General features: G+C 38.2%; 1 protein-coding gene across 1 annotated transcript; it reads right to left on the reverse strand.

The window, feature by feature from the left end:
- Positions 1–697: 697 nt before the first annotated feature.
- LOC311090976 (TBC1 domain family member 15) lies at positions 698–20,026 on the reverse strand. Its single transcript, XM_084126651.1, has 10 exons — positions 19,639–20,026; positions 15,300–15,485; positions 14,916–15,034; positions 14,642–14,745; positions 12,966–13,033; positions 4,066–4,212; positions 3,309–3,399; positions 3,077–3,225; positions 2,359–2,500; positions 698–2,060 (listed from the first exon to the last, which is right to left on the reverse strand). The coding sequence occupies exons 1-10, from the start codon at positions 19,883–19,885 to the stop codon at positions 1,898–1,900; spliced, it is 1,416 nt and encodes a 471-aa protein (XP_083982777.1). The 5' UTR covers positions 19,886–20,026; the 3' UTR covers positions 698–1,897.
- Positions 20,027–20,467: the final 441 nt, after the last annotated feature.

Below are 20,467 nucleotides of genomic sequence, written 5' to 3' on the forward strand. Positions count from 1 at the left end.
CAATGTATGTGCATATAACACTGTATGCAAATGTGATATTTCCCACTAATAGCATTCAAAATATTTAACAATGAATGATTTTATGAGCGGTTTTGAATATTTCATTTTGTAAGAGGTTGGCCTTTTTTTTTTTCAACCTTGTTACCATCTGTAAATAGTTGAAAACCTCAATTTGTAAGATTAAATAATAAAAACATATAAAAATGTATTTCAAATATTGGGCAAAGGAGTTGCAAATTTAGCCAAAATTCATATATATCATATATTCTCAAATAAATATTTTTCTTTAATTAATGGGAAATGTAAAATATTTGGATACACTTTATTTCAATGCTTTTCTTGGTTACCAAATACTTACATTTCTCATTAATGAAAGGAAAAATTCTCAAAGAAATATTTTCTTAAAATAACTTTGGTAAAAGGGTCAATCCTGAGCTTGCTGAATATGGTCAAAACTACAATATTTGTAAATAAAAAAATTGAGACCATGTACTTGTCTTCCCATCATGCTTTAGAAAAAGTCTGTCACTGTGTGTCAGAATTTTAAGGAATGTTACGCATTTTGTAATAAATTATGTGGTAACATTGTTGCACTAATATTATGATTTTTGGTGCGTACCCTATTCAAGGAAATTACCATGTATCATACCTCAGCTTTAACAGTAAAACTAATTCATTAGAGAAATAAACAGTCATATTCAAATCTCAATACTTTATTTCCAAAGAATATTTAATGGCTAGCACGCATGAGTCTATTCTGTATGAAGTGACTCACTAAAAACTGACAGCTTAAATGTCACATAGTAATCTTAAAATAAAACACTCACTCTCAGTATCTCTCTCTCTCACTCGCACACATACACACACACACAAATTCATGAACGACACTTTTGACTGAAAATACACAGCTACAGTAGATTCATTCATTCTGTTTAACATTGCAGTGTTTCTAAATTATTGCTACATTAATTAAAACATAAATCAACTGTGCAAACCTCAAAATATAATCCAAACATCAGTGGGCGGCATCAACATTACAGCACCCGTTTCATACATTTAATTCTCTTAGAAAACAACTTTAACATCACTCCCTCACTGAATGTGTCATAGTGTGTCAGTTCTTAATAAATAACCACCAAATGTTATGTGCAATATTCCATATCTCCAAGTGTCCACTCATATTTTGTGCATCTTAGATAATTAAACCAATGCAGTGTGGTCTCACGGTGAAGGGTGTCCTGGTTCAACGTGCTATTTCTGATCAGTACATACTTGAGCACTCTACGATTGGTAAGACAACACCACAGAGGGTCTTCTAGAGCTTCTCAGAACTGAGCCCGTGTTTCTATTATTATATTGTGCTGTAAAATACGCAAGCACTATTTTTCTAAGAGTGATTAACATTCACAGGTCGGGTCTCGCTTAGATCAGCAGTAAGGATTTCGGTTTTCTGTGTTTATCCAGCCGTTGCGCACAATAAAATCCTGATCGAATTTTGATTTACTTTAACAGACGAAGCATCTCTGCATTCAATAAGTCTTCAGTACTATCAAAAAACTGTTAAATTCCCAAATGCTACTTATATTTTCAAGCATGGTCAGGGTACAAGGTTAAATAAAAGTCTTATTTGATTATCTTAGAGTTGTTAAATTCGTGTTTTGCTGTTCTCATTATTTCTGGCACCATAATAGAAGCCTTAAAAGTTCAAATACTGAAGGAACTGTTTGGAAGGAGTCCATCTTGTTTCCGGTTCAAACTCTGGTTAAAAGCAGCAGCATTCTTTGGAATAAAATTCCCACTGGATTCCCAAAATCCCACTGGAGCATAAAGTCAGTTTTTCCACTTGTGCCTGTCAACAAGATTGTTTCTTGAAAAAGTCCATGCTGGCCTTTTGGTCTCAGGAAAAAAGGTTACGGAGTTGATATAAGAAATGGTCCTCTTTACTCTTGCGTGTGCGATAGAGGCCATTCAAATAGTCCCAGGATGAGCGTTTGCAGTAGTTGTAAATATGTTCCTCAGCTTTTTTCAGGGTGCTGTTCAGGTCCAGCTTGCCCTGCAGACTGAGCATGACAGCATGATTAGACTCTTAAGCTCCATGAATGGGAAAAAAATGCAATATACAGTGGCCCCAAAACACATTTAGACACTTAAGTCACATTAAAAATGTATAAATCTCATTGCATTACAAAAAGATATAGCAGTTTTTAACAAAACACTGCACAAAAATAAATTATCAACATTTCTTGTCCTATTAAGGTGTTCATAAAGGTTTCAATGTGAAAGCACACACACACACACATACACACACACACACACACACACACACACACACACACACACACACACACACACACACACCTGCTGGTGAACTGTATGAGCTGAACCTCGTTCCTGCAGCTGAGTAAAGTGTCTCTGTTCTCCAGCAAGATGGTGGCACACATGAAGAGTTCAAAGGTGAAATCTGTGTTAACGGCATGTAGCTCCGTCCCAGGTTCCTCCTCTGGCGATCACAAAGTCATGAATCAAAATAATTTAGTAAGGCAATAAATTATGTAAATAAAGTCAAATTTATTTATAGCACATTTAAATACAGCAAATCTGAACAAAGTGCTGAGAAAAGTTAAATACAGCACAATGAAATACATGAGACATACAAAAACTAGTGTTTATCTGCTGTTTTTTCTAATCAAGCATACAAAAAAACATTTAACCATCTGTCCCTCTTCGTTTAGGGGTCACACTTGGCTTATTCGTTGTTAAAAGTGACCAAAGCCTTGAAATATAATTTTTTTCCCCAAGAAAACCAAAACAATACATTTTTGTTCAATAATATTTTTGGATTATTTAGAATTTAGAGGGGATTTTATGATACTATGCAATATTTATACAATTTTATTAGCCATTTTTTCATAATTGAAGAATATATATTTTTCTAATATATTTATATTTTTTAAATTATTTGTCAATTAAAGAAGTATTCCATGTTAAAGTAGAGACAAGGCAATTTAAATTGCCATTTTTTAAGGTAGATTAGTGCCATCTAGTGGGAGTAAAATAAAAGTAAAATAAATATTACCCAGGCTGTGTTTTCGCGCCAGTCTCTCCTGATATCGAACGCGATCCACCTGCTGTGAGATGAGCTCCAGGTGATCACAGCTGAGAATCTCAAACAGACGCAGAGCATCGCTGTGCTCAAACTCCCGCTGGAAACCCAACAGAAGCCACCTGAATAAAAGACAAAGATAACATGTATAAAGTGACAAGAAGGGAAGGAAACCGAGAAAGCAAAAAAGAAAACCGACACACACCTGTGACAAAATGTGAGTCTTTCCATGTTATCTGTGACCAGATGAGAGTGTAGTTGAGGATCCAGTTCTTTTAGTAAAGCAGCTTCCAATTCTGATAAACACAACAGCAGAAAAAGCATTTGACATATTATTACCATTAAATCCAGTAAGAAATCATGGGCCGTTATTATTGCTAAAAACAGATCTGGGCCCGGTTCCCCAAAACGTTCTTATCGCTAAGTAGTTCTTGACCTATTCCTTAACCTCTCTCTTAACCTTATGGCACGATTCCCGAAACGTTTGTTCGCTAAGTATATCTTCTGTAAGTCACACTTTCGGAAGGTTGGTCTGGACCACTCTTAGCTTTACCTTATCACTGTTGCAGGTCTATATGAATATAATTCTGAAGTTTTAATACACCCAGACAGTATTAAATTAGGCTAATTCAAGTGTTTTCATGCAAAGAATAAAATTGTCATTACACTGATTGTTGTTAGATTTTTAATTATATTATTATACAATATTATTCATTTAATTAAAAAGCGCTTTTAAAGGCCAGTGAAAGCATAGGCTACTGTCAGTTAAGTCCTATTCGGACGCTAATTAATTTCTCATGGGCTTGTATGGTATTTTACACATTTACAGGGGTGAGTCTGTGATTTTAGTGCCGTCCAAATCCATAATATCAGTGTTTTTTCTCACCCAACCCGTGTAAAAATCCCTGGCCAAATTAGGGGAACCGGGCCCTAAACGGTTTGGAAAAACCAAGGAAACTCACCCATTTTGCGATACAGTCCATCAGCACGGAAGTCTTTGGAAAACTTCTCCATGTAGCAGGAGAAGCTCCAGTAAGTGTCCACTTCTGAGTCGAGAACCTCTAGAAAGCGACTGCACAGGTCATTCATACCCTGAGCGTAACTTACTTCTGCAGAGACCAGAGAAAGGGACAGTTCACCCAAAAAATGAAAATTCTGTCATCATTTACTCACCCTCAAGTTATTCCAAAACCTGTATGGACTTCCTTCTGCTGTTGAACACAAAAGAAGATATTTTGAAGAAAGTTTGTTGAATGGGCCCCATTCAAATCAATAGTATTTTATTTACCATTCTATAGAAGTCAGTGGGGTGCATCAACTGTTTGCTTAACCATATTCTTCAAAATATCTTTTGTGTTCAGCAGAATAAAGAAACTCATTCTGGTTTGAAACAACATGAGGGTGAGTAAATTTTATTTTTTGGGTGAACTGACACTTTAAAGGTTGTATCAGCGATTTCAGGCCCAAAAAAGGCCCAAACATAAATGATCACATTCATCTAATCTTTCCTAACGATCCGCTAGCTGCCCGCCCCATAAGCAGGCTGTCAAAAAAAATGCGTCTCTGTAGGCAGCCTAGGCTCTGAGATCTGCACACAAAAACAATTGGGTTCACCAACCACTCAAAACCAAAATAAATAGTGTTCCAACCAATCACCGACAGGGGTGGGTGTTGTGAGGAGGCAAAACCTCACTAGTTAGAAACTGACACTGACATGTACACATAGACACTGTACTTCAAAATTTAACCACTAGATGCCGCCCTTCATCAGCAAACAAAGATCTGAGCCCGTATTCATAAAGAATCTAAGAATCCTCTCAGAAAACTCTTAATTTAGCTTAAAAACTTTTATGTAGGAGTCTTAGTTTAAGAGTGATTCGGGACCGATCTGAGAGCAACTCTGAGCAAGGAAAAGACAAAAACTTTTATCTTAGTGAGGAGGCGGGGTTGACCCCGTTGCTATGTATGACAATCTTTTGACGACTGTGATTGGTTGGTTGTCCAAGAAGGAAAAAAAAAAGTGATTTTAAGTATAGGGTCTATTCTAAGCCTTCACTTTGAACTTACATGCGTAATTTTTCCTATTTGATCGTTCTCTCTCACACACACACACACACACACACATTATATATGTGTATATAAATCCTTTTTTTATTTACCATGCTGTTAATTTCCTATAAGGTATTTGATTGCTTAGAATGATAAAAATTGTTCCACTCTTTCCAGTTACACTGATTGCTGGCATGTCTATTTAAGTGGTGGTTTGAATGTTGGTTCCCTTTCGTAAAGGGAACTCCCGCTGCATCGATACTCGATACTTTGGGGAATGCCTTCGGCATGACGCATCTGAAGTCTGTAATGGAACTATTCCAATCTTGATTGGTGCTGTGTCTTTCGTCACTCGTGACGTCGCATGTGACGGTGATCCGGAAGCATTTATAAGGACAACGGAACATAGCCGCGTCAGCTTTCTGTCTTCAGCAAGCGTTCTGTGTGACTGTACGTCTTATTTGGTGTTGTTTGTCTATCTCAATATATATGGCGAATATAGAGAAATGACTCAGGCGGTGTGCGTCCCCTTGCTCACGCTGTTCGAGCGAGGATGACGCGCTCTCGTTCTGTGTTGTTTGTCTGGGAGTGAAGCATGCACGAGCAGTGCTCGAGGGCGCTGTCTGTGCAAACTGTTTTCAGTTATCTATGAAAAAGCTCCGCTCCCGTTTTGAGCCTGTTCGATCTATTAGATCAGGCTCGCGTTCCCAGTGCATCAGGTCCCGCGTCTGTTGAGGCAGCGCATCGCTTGTATGCATGGGATTCGCACGTGGAGCTGGCATATAACACTGAGACGGTTGCGACCCTTTCTCAGTGTTTATTAACCAGCTCCACTGGTCTCGCGCACGGTTCGGAAGCCCGCGCTGCGGCTTCTTCCGACCGTGTTAAAGACACAGCGTTTGATTTATCTGGCTCCGGATTCGCCACCCCATATTCACGTTATTGAGGAGTTGCTGGAGGTTGTAACCAGGGCAGTGGCTAAATTAAAATAAATGGCCATTTAATAAGCAGGAAGCGGTTAAGAAAAATAAAATGGAAAATGAGCGCTTCCTGCAGACCCAGTCACAATCTTCGTGTCAGAGCCTTCCCTTTTTTCACTGATCTGATCTCCATACTGAGGTATCGAGATCGTGGAAAAATCCAGGTTCATCTCAATTATTTTCCCCCTCATGTATATATTTTTATTCATTAGGGAATCTAATGAGAATGGTTATGAGGTGATGCCTCGGGTTGAGGAATATTTTGCGAAATATTTTCTCCCCGACATTGCGTCACCCCTGATAGCTCAGACACTTCCCTCCAAATCTCGTACATCGAATTTGTTAGGGAAAGCATATATGGTGGTGGGTCGTGCCTACACACGATGGGTTTATTACAGGCATACCAGGCTGACCTCCTCAAAGAAAATGATAACTGGGAGGTCTCACTCGACGGTATTACTAAATTTCGTAGAGTGGCTGACTTATCTCTCCGTATTATTAAGAGACGGCCCGTGCCGTCTAGCACTAGTCGTCTCAGAGAGACATTTATAGCTAAATCGCTTGGGGATCGGGGAGAAGGTCAGGGGAAAAAACCTTCCATCTCGATGCCCCCCTTTCGCCTTCTGGCCTCTTTGGCGACACGGCAAGGACCGTTGTCGAGAGGCTTCAGGAGGCAGAGCGACAATCAGCTATCCCCAGTTGTCAGTCCAGGTCTCATGGGGTTGCTGCCAGGGGGCAGCCTCATGGGACAGCCACCAGCTCCTCATACTTTGAGAAGGTTGCCTCTCGTGCCCCCCCTCCGTATAAGGCTTGGGGTCAGAGGAAACATTCTCGCACGAAGCCCTCCATACCGAAGACAGGTCTGAGGACTGTATCACGGGTTAAGAGGGTTTCGACTAAAAGGTCTTGTCGTAACACGCGGACCCTTATGGGCGCTCCCCCAGGAGAGCGAGTACAAGAGTCTCGCCCCATTATGCAGCCCTTAGGTAATCGATGTCTGCCTCCCGCCGCGCTTCGGGACACATCGGCTTCCAGCGAACACAAATCACAGTGTCTGCCCGAGGACGTTGCGGCCCTGTCGAGTTCGCTGCCTCTCAGGAGGTCTGTAGAGAGCATATTTCGGTTAGTTCCTGCCAGTTAGCTGCTTCAGGTCACCGAAGCCATTTGGGAATCTATAGCCGAGGCCAGTCTCGAGGGACTGGTCCCTATAATGGCAAATTTAGACACCCCCAGGGGTCTTCAGAAAATAGCCTAGGGGGTCCTGCTTACAGTGGAGCTAATATACAAATATTATCTACTAGGGGTGGTTCTCATGTTGGCCAGCCCCGAGCAGGGTCGGTTCTTGGAACAGGAAGTCTAGTCCCTCTTAACACAGGAAACCTCAAAGTGGGCTCTTCCTTGGTTACGGAAGCCCGGGTTCTACAGCCGGCACTTCATAGTTCCTATGAGGGGGGAGGAGTTAGGCCTTGTTTGGATCTCAGGGTACTGGATCAACCTCCGAGGGGGTTCAGATTCAAGATACCGACTGTCAGTCAGACCAGCTCCGAGGAGTGGTCTGTCGTGATAGATCCACAAGCTCCTTAACTCCTCGTTTCCTTCTAACCCCATCACAGGAAGTTTCCAAGATCCGCTTTTGGGGGAAAAGCGCATCGGTTCCGGATTCTTCCAGTCGGCCTAGCCTTACCCTTTCGCACCTTCACTAAATGTATGGACGCAGCCCTTGCTCCATTGAGACTTCAGGGGGTCCGTATCTTAAATTATATACATGACTGGCTCATTTTGGCTCAGTCGAAAGAACTAGCAATTCAACATCGAGATGTTGTTTTGCGTCATCTGAGGTGCTTGGGGTTGAGACTCAATGTGAAGAAAAGTTCCTTAACTCCTCTTCAGAGGACTACGTTCCTGGGAGTAGAGTGGGACTCAGTTACGATGCGGACACAATTGTCTCATGCTCGTATTAATACTATCTTAAACACAATGAAGAGTATTAGGTTAGGCCAGGCTATCACTGTCAAACACTTTCAAAGAGTTTCGGGTCTTATGGTGGTAGCACCCTTTGGTCTGCTCCATATGAGGGCCTTGCAGTGGTGGCTCAGGAACAAGGGATTTTCTCCTCTGGGAAACCCTTTTCGTATGATCAGAGTTACGCGCAGATGCCTTCGTTCTCTTGTCATGTGGAAGAAACCATGGTTCCTGTCTTAAGGCCCGGTTTTGGGAGCACCATGTCAGAGAAAGAGTTTGACTACGGATGCGTCCCTCACGGGCTGGGGTGCGGTTAAGGAGGGCCGTTACACCCGAGGTACTTGGAAGGACCATCATCTCACATGGCATATTAATCGCTTGGAGATGTTGGCTGTATTTTTTGCCCTGAGGCACTTCCTTGTGGACCTCACAGGCCATCATGTTCTTGTTAGGACAGACAATATGTCGGTGGTCTTTTATATCAACCGCCAAGGAGGTTTGAGATCTCGCCCTCTTTGTAGACTGGCGCATCAGATTCTTCTTGGTCCCAGGATAAATTTCTCTCGGTCAGATCTATTTATATTCCTGGGGTTGAAAATATGGGAGCAGACATCCTGTCGAGGCAGGGGCTGAGGCCCGGGGAATGGCGGCTCCACCCTTAAGTGGTTGAGCTTATATGGAGAGAGTTTGGCTGGGCGGAGGTTGACCTGTTCGCTTCTCATGAGAACTCTCATTGCCTGCTCTGGTACTCTCTCTCACATCCAGCTCCTTTAGGCTTGGATGCCATGGTACAGATGTGGCCGAGTAACGTCTGTACGCTTTCCCCCAATCGCTCTGCTCCCTGGGGTTCTAGAAAGGGTCAGGAGGTACGGAGTGAGACTACTCCTTGTAGCTCCGTACTGGCCGGCCCGAATTTGGTTTTCAGACCTTATAAGTCTTTTGGAGAGTCCTCCATGGGAAATCCCTATTAGGAGAGATCTCTTGTCTCAAGCTGGTGGTAAATTACTTCATCCAAGACCAGAGCTTTGGAGACTTTGGGTCTGGCCCCTGAAGGGGTCCCACCCATAACAAGGTTGCCCTTTCCACCGAGGTGGTCAGGTCATACATTCTAGAACCTCACTCTACTAGGAACTAAACAATTTAAGTTAGGGAGGGCATTGAACCCAGGGTTATTACTGCCCACTGGCTTCAGTACTGGTGTTCCATCCTACTCTCTAACGGGATCTCCCGTTCATGCTTAGGGCTTCTGTGGCGGCCTTAGTGCCCTCCGCAAGCCTCTAAGGGTGTGCACGTAGGGACATTCCCACTCAAACTCCATGTTCCTGTAGATTGGAGGATGAATCCTTTCATCCAGCCTATTGGCATCAGGCTGATGGGTTATCCCTGGCACCCATCATGTCCTGTGGATGACATATATTATATATATATATATGAGTATATATGAATATATAGAAGAATCTATTGAGTCTGCTTCCTGCTCGTCTTACTCCCTGGAAGAATGGTGGTGCTGCCCCCTCTTACTGGCTAGCATAGGAGCCACTCTGCATTATTTTTGCCCCGGTACTGAGGTGCCTGTAGGCAATATCATGATTCTTCAGGTATTCCATCCTCCATCGCATGTGTCGGATGATCAAGGTCATAGCCTTGGAGGTTCCTATATAGGCCTCAGGCTGAGAGGAGTCAGTCCATCTAGTTAGGTCAAGGGTTAGGAGCTATTTCCCTTTATTAAAAAGACAGCTGGTTATCTAGAACCATTCATATTTGAAGTACAAGGTGCGCTTTTGCCTTCACCTCTTATCTAATGCTTTCTACTGTCTGGGGCTCCCATCCAGGAGGTCAGTCGAGCCTCCGGCTCCAGACCTCCTCTTCCTACACCAAATCTTATGACAAGCTAGTTTGGATCTGCCCTCTACTCATTCTATCGTCCGTGAGTGTACCAGATGCTTTATACCAGGGCGTTTTTCTCTCAGTGTGGCGGCGTGGGTATTCGTTCCCCAAAGTATCGAGTATCGATGCAGCGGGAGTTCCCTTTACGAAAGGGAACGTCTCGGGTTACTAATGTACGCTGCATCCCTAGGCCACACTTTTCGCACCCCTGAGAACGACTTGCTTTGACCCTTCGAAAGCTGACGCGGCTATGTTCCGTTGTCCTTATATAGCTTCCGGATCACCGTCACATGTGACGTCACGAGTGACGAAAGACACAGCACCAATCAAGATTGGAATAGTTCCATTACAGACTTCAGATGCGTCATGCCGAAGGCATTCCCCAAAGTATCGAGTATCGATGCAGCGTCTCGTTCCCTACTCAGGGAACGAGGGTTACATTAGTAACCCGAGATGTTTTAATGTATCAAACATGGAATTTTCCCAGTGGCCAAATATCGTAATGTAGTGATTACTTTCATTTCAGGCGCTATGGCATTTCTGCGCTGTGTTGGAGATATTAGCGTGTCTCTAAAAAGATCAGTCACAAACATGGTCCCTGCACGATCTAATCTATAGCGTCTTATTAACTCACTGTTATCCATCGTCTGCAACACATTTCTTCTCCCTCTTCGTCTTTCTGCCATTTTCTCCTCTGCTAAAGAAACTCTTAAGCCTCTTAAAAGTCCTCGTCCGTGCTCCTAACAATTTTGACCTTAAGACCTCTTTTAAGGGTTAAGATGCTTTCTGAATTATTTTTTTCTTTACTAGGACTTTTTCTTAAATTTTAAGAGTAAACGCCCACATTTCTAAGAATTTTCTTAGAATTTTGTCACTAGGAGCTACTCTTTGCATTAAGATTCTTTATGAATACGGGCCCAGATCACTAACACCCAAATAAAATAGAATAGAAATAAGAGTTAAAAGGTTTGGGGTCAATAAGATTGTGCTGTGCTGCTTAACATTTTTATGGAAACTATATATATATATATATATATATATATATATATATATATATACACACACACACACACACACACACACACACACACACACACATACATTACTATTTGTAATGTTTTTGAAAGAAATGCAAGTCTGCATTTATCAAAAATACAGAAAAAAACAGTAATATTATGAAATATTATTACAATTTAAAATAATGGTTTTCTATTTGAATATACTTTCAAATAGAATTTATTTCTGTGATGCAAAGCTGAATTTTCAGCATCATTACTCCAGTATTCAGTGTCACATGATCCTTCAGAAATCATTCTAATATGATGATTTATTATCAATTTTGGAAACTTTTTTTTTAATTACATGTGATAATTTTTTTCAGGATTCTTTGAAAAAAAGAACAGAATTTATTTCAAATAGAAATATTTTGTAACAATAAACACTACCGTTCAAAAGTTTGGGGGTCAGTCATTTCTTTCTTTCTTTTTTTGAAAGAAATTAATACTTATTCAGCAAGGATGTGTTAAAAAAAAAGTGATAGTAATGATTTATATTGTTAGAAAAGATTCCTATTTTGAATCCCAATTCAAAATTTCTTTTAAAGTCCTGAAAAAAGTATCACAGGTTCCAAAAAAATATTAAGCAGCACAACGGTTTCCAACATTGATATGATTTCTGAAGGATAATGTGACACTAAAGACTGGATTAATGGCTGATGAAAATTCAGCTATTTTAAAGTACATTCAAATAGAAAACCATTATTTTAAATGGTAATAATATTTCACAAAATATTTTTGATCAAATAAATGCAAATAAATTATGCTTGATGAGCATAAAATACTTCTTTCAAAAACATACAAATTGTAATGATTCCAATGATTCCATTTTTACCAGTACTATATATATATATATTGAAGGGGGAGGATTGGAATCCACTGCTGCTTCAATGTATATGTAATGAGTGATTATAATCAAGGTATTAATCAATATTTTTCCTTTTAAATATCACATGGGTTGAATTACTTCTCTGGAGATTTTATTTTGTTATGGAAGTTACCAGTATGATTACTGAAATGTTCTTTTGATGTATTCTTTTTAATGTCTGTATTTTATATCTGAATGCAGTAACAGTGCTTGCCTATTTATCCCGGCTTCCAGAAATGAAATAGGAACATGTTTTGTGTTTGAGAAAGGTCTTCAAAGTGTTAAAACAAATAGGGTTCATTGAAGTCTATAGTTTAAGGGACAATTTCTCAGTTAAAGCCTATATTTTCCATTTAGACTAAAGTGTCCTATATCCTTGAGAAAAAGAACTTGTTATCTTGATGTTTTGAGACGAGACTCCTGTTTATAGTTAGAGCCTGGCCAAATCCAACCTTGGAAAAGCTGCGTGTCGGTGTGTGTGTTAGTCTTCTTGGTTACAGGTTAAGGAACCACTGGCATTATTGGAGATTGACTGAGTTGTTGTTCGGGACATGCTGGCGCCCAGCAACCCAAATCTGCGACCAGGAAGGTCAGAACGTGCCTAACTTCAGGGTCCGAGTGTCAGCTGCATAATCTATGTAGATATGCTTCAGTCTATCTGTACATGTGTGGAAAATGACTATGTTTATCAATTTCTTAGCCAATCAGAATCATTCAGCCTGTAAGCAATGACGTAGCTTAGACCTTGGAAATGGTATAACTGCTGTGATCTTTGTAACTGTAAGCGGGGCGGCCTACGAACTCCTGTGTGAGTCTTGAAGCTGACTTCTGCTGATGAAACTGCAAACTATCTTCAGTAAAACTTTTCTTCATTTTTTTTAGAATTCTGACTCCGGGTCTTCTTTCAAACATCTGGTCCTTGGGTCCTAAACTGTTAACCCCTAACAATATATATATATATATATATTTATATAAATAAATGTCTTTACTGTCACATTAGAACAATTATAAAGTGTTAATTTCTTTTAAAAAGACTCAAAGGTGTATTTACAAGCACATACCTGGGTGAAAAGCAGCATATGTGATTAGGATATCTCTTAACACAAGCAGGTTACCCAAACCTTCATTCCTGTGAAGAAACACAAGAGATTAGGGGCTCTTTATTCTTCAAAAGACTGATTTAATTAAGCGGGTGATTTTTAACAATGTAAAAAAAAAAAAAAACTATGATACAATCATACAGTGCATAAAATCATTTTGTGTGCTGTACATTAAAATTTTGTTAGCTGCAAAAAAATTAAATAATAATAATAATTAGTGCTATGATGAAAGTTTGATGTTGCTCCTGCAAAATAGCCTAATTTTATATTAGTTTATATTATTAACATTTCTTCGGTTAAGTTAAGAGTACCATTCCTTTATAATGTCATGAACTATACTTAAAAGCAAAATACATATGCTAAAAGTCAGTTTGAAAAGCATTAAGAGTCCATTTTTGCTAATATACCATTTAATGTCTATTTTGTATTAGTAATTATTGTGTATGCTTGCCTATATTTGCAATTTGTTATATATTGTAATTATTAAATGGCTGTTTAGAAGCCAACACTGTCTTTGTGAAAGAGCTACAGATTTCTGCTTTAATTGTAGATTTTGTATGTACTTTGATATTAAATTCTCCTTTCAAAGTGAGTTAAAATGACCATACTCAAAACTAGTTACTGTTTAACTGCAGTAAAACGGCGTGCCAGACTCCCGAGTGTTATTTGCATTGAGCTCCAAGGTTGTTTGATAAACTGGTGTGGCAATGGCATGTTTGCTTTGCGCTGGCAACTCACATTAGTGATGCAAATTGAGCCGTAAATTACACAACTCTGTGTGTGTGGTTTGTGTAAACAAACATGAGAAAGGAATTATTGACTTTACTTTATTTGGCAGAAATGTGTTGCCATGCAAAACACATGCAATTATCGTTCTATTTAAAAAAAAAACTATTTTGGTGTAAATTAAACACTAAAATGGAGTTTAAAAAAAGAATAATCAAGTCATGAAGATGGATAGACTTGTAGATTTGTGTAGATCAAGATGTATGTAGCTATAGAAGAATCAAACATGGAAATCTGAACAAGGAAGTCTTTGCTGTAAGGAAATGAACAGATGTAATAATAATGTCTTCGATAATGAGCACCATAAAGCCATAACAATATGTGAACAATAAGACCCAACAAAGTAACAGAATCATATTTATAACTTCCAGATCAAAACTCTCAAAACTTAAAAGGATTGTATGGCAGCTTGTTTCTGCCATGGAATAAAAAAGAAAAAAGGTAATTGCAACTTTTTATCTCACAATTCTGACTTTTTTTCTCTTGCAACTGCGAGTTTATCTTTCAAAATTATGAGAATAAAAGTCAGAATTGCAAAAAAAAAAAAAAAAAGTCAATACTGCAATATTGAGTTCACAATATTTTTTTTCTTTCTTGCAACTGGGAGTTTATATCACAATTCTGAGAAACAAAAATCAGAATTAGATGTTATAAACAGAATTTTGAGAAATAAAGTCAGAATTGCGAGTTTGTGTCTCTGACTTTTTCTTCTCGGAATTGTGAGATATAAACTTGCGATTGTTAGAAAAAACAGTCAAAAATGTGAGATAAAAAGTTGCAATTAGCAAATGCTTCGACCAGCATTTTCTTTATTTAGCATATTAAACTGTACAAATGATACAAGTTCTCACCGGTAGTAAGGAAGATCTCGGTCGGTTCGAGGAACATCTTTGTCAATGATGCGAATGGCCTCCTGAAGCTCTTCCAGGTCAAAGGTTACCCGTTCAAATAGCACCTGCACATTAAAGTCAGTATGAAATCAAAACTGACGCTGACCTGACATACTGTACATTCTTATTACACAATTGTTTATTTATTGTTAATGTTTTTTTTTTTATTCGAATACAATACATTTTTACATCACCAAGGCCATTTTTTTTTTTTTTTTACAGTTTACAGTTTTACCTGAGCCTGAAGTTGCAAAAAGGACAACTTTTCTTGGGCCTCTTCTGACTGATACTGCTGCTGATTCTGCTCTCCGTCCTGCCTCTGGTCAAAAAACTTCACTGCTGTCAACAGTTCAGCTGAAAAACGATTTATTTATTATTAGTTGGGGTTTAACATCACCACAGAACTTGTCAGTTCTGAATATATATATATATATATATATATATATATATATATATATATATATATATATATATATATACAGTATATATATATTAAAGGTTTATATATATTAGAGGTTTTCAATATCAAGACTGAACATTTTATTGCAGTCACTAAGGGTCAATAAGGGCAAACCGTTCCATTTTAAAAGTGCTTGTTCTGCCGTGGAATATGATTTACCATCAGTGCCATTAAGACGCAGGCGAACGGCTCCAGGAAGCAGGTGTTGCCACTTCCTCTTCATGACCTGATAGCGCACCGCCATCTGTTCCAGCAGCAGGTGGCGCTCTAGAGCCGTAGAGCTGCAGGGGTACATCCCAAACAGAAAACGCCATACCTGACCCCGTTCGTCAGGGGACACGCCACCTGAATCGCACAAACAGAACACAAGATAGACATTTGAAGATGATTAGCTGGTATAATAAGAACACAACGCTCGGGATATTCGCTATTTCACAATGTCAGTTGCTTTTGTTCTACTAGTATACTGACTATTTTTGAAAGTTGTACTTTACAAGAAATGTAAAAAAAAAAATATATATAAAAAAAATATTTGTAAGAGTGCTATGCATTTAAAAAAACAGATGAAAATTATTATTAATAAAATATTATTAAAGTTAAAAATGTCCCTTTTATTTATTTATTATTGCATCATTAGGATCTCTAAAGTTGTTAACTATCTTTTCAAACGGGTCCGTGGACCCCCAGGGGCCGCAAGGCAGTGCTATGGAGTCAGTGGAAAAGATTAGAGAAAAACAGGGTAAACTTTAAATAAAAATTTTAAAATAAATATTGTATCATTTAATAATACAAATAATAAAAAATAAGATTAAATGAACAAACTGAATTAACACATCATTTGATCACGTGATCATATTTCATCACAAATAAAATATATAAATAAAATAAGTACAATTATTAAAAAAAATACATACAAATAGAAACACATTTAATAATGTAACAAAATAATATAATATAAAAATATTTAATAAAATAAAACCATTATTTGGTAATTATAAATTAAAATATATAGATGCCTTTAATATAAAATATATAGATGGGGGGGGGGGGGGGGTCATATTGTGGGCGCTGTGGCATCTAGAATACTCAAAACCCCTGAACTAACTGATAACTTGCTTACTAAGGAGTATCAATTGAGATTGTCAGTGTCCTTGCATACAATTGATTGGAAAGGCAATGCATCAGTTTTAACAAATAAACAGTTTAAACAAATGTATTGACCAAAAAAAACAGAGCATCATCACTTAAGATACCAACATTTAATTGCATCACTTTAAAGAAATGTCAAACCTAAGCATTCATATCGTATTAGCATTAGCAATTCAGCATTTCACAATGAGCTCGCCCAGTCTGGGCAGAGAGTTTGAGGCTCCACACAGAACAAAAACAACCTCTAATCCCCTTCTTACAGAGCTGATTATGTAATTCATTCGCTTTGCATAGATTCTCATTTCATTGAATAGAAGGAATGTGTTTTGGAGATGAGAGGCCTTCACAGGCACGGCAGAAGTTGCACTGAAGGACAGTTAGTGAAATGCCAGTTCGGCTTTGAATCGTGACGTATGACTTTAAACGTTACTGATGTGGTCATGTTTGCATCACACTCTCGTGCCACATTCTTGTGTTGTAAGATGAGGGTGCGTTGCTGAATATTAAGCTTCAAATGTAACTGGATCGCATGAACGCTAAAAGGTGCAGATCTGAGTTACTTTACAGACACATTGAGTGGAATACGACAAACCATCAAGGAAAATCACATAACTTAAGAGTCTGGTTGGATCATTATTGCAGTGATTATTATGTTTCTAGCATGTTACATGTCTGGCAACAGTTCTTCTAATCCTAACTGATGGAGTGTGTAGCTTTATTATTTCTTAAACAACCATGTAAGAAGACTCATCATGGCCATATTCCAGGATGATAATGTCAAGATTCATCAGGCTTAAGTTGTGAAAGAATGGTTGGGAGGAGCATGAAGAATCATTTTCACACATGAATGGGCACCTCTGAGTTCAGACCTTAAATTCATTGAAAGTGAATTTGTGCTGGAGGAGACTTTACAGAGTGCTGGACTCTTGCATTGCCAATACAAGTTCTTGACCAAAATTGATGCACCTCTTGATGGAAATATCATCACAACATTTATTTCCATCTAGAGGTGCATCAATTTTTGCAATGCAAGAGTCAAGCACTCTAAAGTCTCCTCCAGCACATCTAATCTAACAAGCTGCTACATTTAAGACCTATATCAGGAGTTCAGGGTTAGTAGTTGCTCCATATGCTGACATGGCTAATTCACAGATATCACACGATACTGGAGCATGACTAATCATTTGATTTTAAAATTAAACAGACCTACTGATAAAACTGATACTGATAATCCACAACTCTAAGGATTAGCCATGACACAACCACTTGTGAGAGGTTTCTATGAATTAAACTAGCAACCATGCTGTCTGTCGTCAAATCTAAGGCATGACTAAAAGGAATCTTATGATTGTAGTTTTACACAGTGCAGATTCTATAGCTCTCTGGATTACTATGAAACCATTCTTCATCTGTTTGATTGGGAAACATGTCACTTGACAAGCACTTGACAAGAAGAGGGCCTTTGGGTAGACCAGTGATTCCAGACGGTCATCCAGTCCTTTTATAAAGTATGTTAAACTAAGACTTTTACATGTCAATTGCTTATCTTTGAACGCAACAAAGATGAACTGATATAGATAACAGTGATTAGATGACCTACATCAACAAATACTGAAACACACTTGAACATAAAGGTATAGGGATTTCCACTGACATCTGTGTTTTTTATAATGAGCTAATTATATTTGTACCCCCTACACCTAACACTCACACAAACTGTTTTGCATTTTTACATTTTCATTAAGACTTTATTACATTTATGTATTAAAGTCGGCATGAAACGGAAGTTGCGATAGTCTTTTCTTCCCTTTTGTGCCGTATATCTAAGTGAAACGGCTTCTCAAACAAGAAAAAAAATGTGGGGCGGGATTTGATTTTGTCCATGGGGAATTAATTGGATGGTTGTGGTTTGCTATTGGTCAATCTCATGTGAGTGACAGGTTGTCCCGCCCACATGCCACTAAACACATCATCAGAAAAGAGAAGAGATGTCGCTGCAAGAGGGAGGGACAGTTATTTTGATTAAATATTATGAGGGCACATGAAGAAAAGTAATGATGTGCACATATAAATAATTTATAATAAACACTTAAATATTCTAACTTTTTTTTTTTTTTTAAGAAAGAATGATAATAAAGTCACAAGTCACTCCTACAGGCATCAAACAAAACACAAATAAGATTAGATTACATTAAATTAAATTCCTATTTTTTTCAGAATCTCAGGCCGTACTTCAGGAAATTGTTAATTCTAATAGAAATAGAAATAGAAATCTGGTTTAAAATTCTGAAATTTCATAGAATTCCTTTAACATTTTAACAAGAGTTTGTGCCACTGTAATTTATTAGCCTATATTTTTATAAATAACCAACCAATACATAGAAAATCTGACAAAAAAGTAGTAGAAATCTACAACTGATCTCAAAACAGTGCAAAGTAAAATAAAGTGTTAAGTAACAAATATAAAGTAATACAAATTATATAAAAGGCAAAAAAAAAAAAAAGTGTATAAGCAAGTATGAGTTTGTGTTTAGCAAATGTATCAGTGCTGGGTGTAATGCAATTAATAAGTAATTATTTACTGTAATTTAATAACTTTTCCCTTGAAAAAGTCAAGTTAGGGATTACTCTTAATTTGGCTAATTGTATTAAATACTGTGTAGACTATAGAACAACTCTATATAAAATAACAGTGGATTTAACATCAAAATGTAACATCTAATGTTAAAACGTATATGTTTAATGTAACATTCTCCTCTTAAATACTTTGGTCAGTTCAGGAACAACTTATACAACTCTATATTATTTATTTGAAAGAATAAAAGAGCAGTTTCATGTCTATATCCTTGTATTGTTCAACTGGTCAGGGCTGATTTGGGATTTAGAAAGTAATGAGTAATTCAATACTTTTTAAAGAGAGTAATTAGTACAGTAATCTAATTACACAGTTGAAGATGTAAGCTAGTAATTAATTACTTTTTCTAGAGTAACTTACCTAACACTGGTGGCTATAGGCCTACTCACTATTTTATGCTATCTCCTTTTTTCATCCTTTATTGGTCAAGCAGAAATACACTAAAAATGTAGTGTTGCAATCCCCACACATGATATTTCAAGTGATAAAGTAGATGAAAGTTATCTACAAATATAAACAAGAGAACCTGCTGATCCAGTAACATTGTCATAATCAAATGATAATCCATACATTAAAAACAGAGACCTAGGTCTGTCACCTCAGGAGGCCTTTGGTCATGTTTCTAGTTATTAATTTCCAACAGCTTTAAACTAGGTTAATTATGTTATCATACCAACTCTCCACACACTATATGGATGATGATCGATTATTTACCGTTTTTAAATATATGCATTCTGAGTCTGGATTCGTCCACTCGCCCCTCAGCGTCCATCACACCTGGCAGCGAGATGCGCGCGCAGGCAGACGCAGGTGAGGCCACAGGGGCGACGGACCGACAGATGTTGTTATTCCCTGTAGAAACGCTGCACTTCATTCCCTTAAACTTGCCAAAGCTTCCATTAATGTCCAGATGGTTTTTACCTTTCCCTTCTACATGTGATTCATCACAAGATGCGATCATTGTGCTATATCCTTTGAAGTGTCTTTCTCTCAGGCATTAAAGTTGTCGCGATGTCACGAGCTGATAAATTCAGAAGGTAAAAAGTCTTCGGCGGTCTTTCTGAAAGTTCATTTTAGACGTACGAGAAAGTGTTTTGATAGTGAGCACACCCCTCATCCCTGTCATATGACCATCTCTCTCTCTCTCTCTCTCTCTCTCTCTCTCTCTCTCTCTCTCTCTCTCTCTCTCTCTCTCTCTCTCTCAGTTTGAAAGCCCTCGGAGCTGCAAGCGCTGAGGACATAAAGGTCAATGTTTCCCCCTTGTGGTGAGTGTTTTTTGCCCTTTCTTTATTTACAAGATGTATATGTTATCATATCTTATCTGTATATAGCTGCGTGCGCAACTTCCATTCCATCATATTCAAGAGACCGAAAATATTATCATGCTTTATTCCTCCAAATGATGAAATAATGAGAACGAAGAATCTTTTATATGCTCATTTCCATTGATATTAATGTTTGCATACAGCTCAGCAAACAGGTTATGCAGATAATGGCTATGTCTGCAAATACTGGCACAAAGTGTATCAGTGTACATATACCT

This window comes from Abramis brama (assembly GCF_963993115.1).
Source record: "Abramis brama genome assembly, chromosome: 10".
Classification (NCBI taxonomy): Eukaryota; Metazoa; Chordata; class Actinopteri; order Cypriniformes; family Leuciscidae; genus Abramis; species Abramis brama.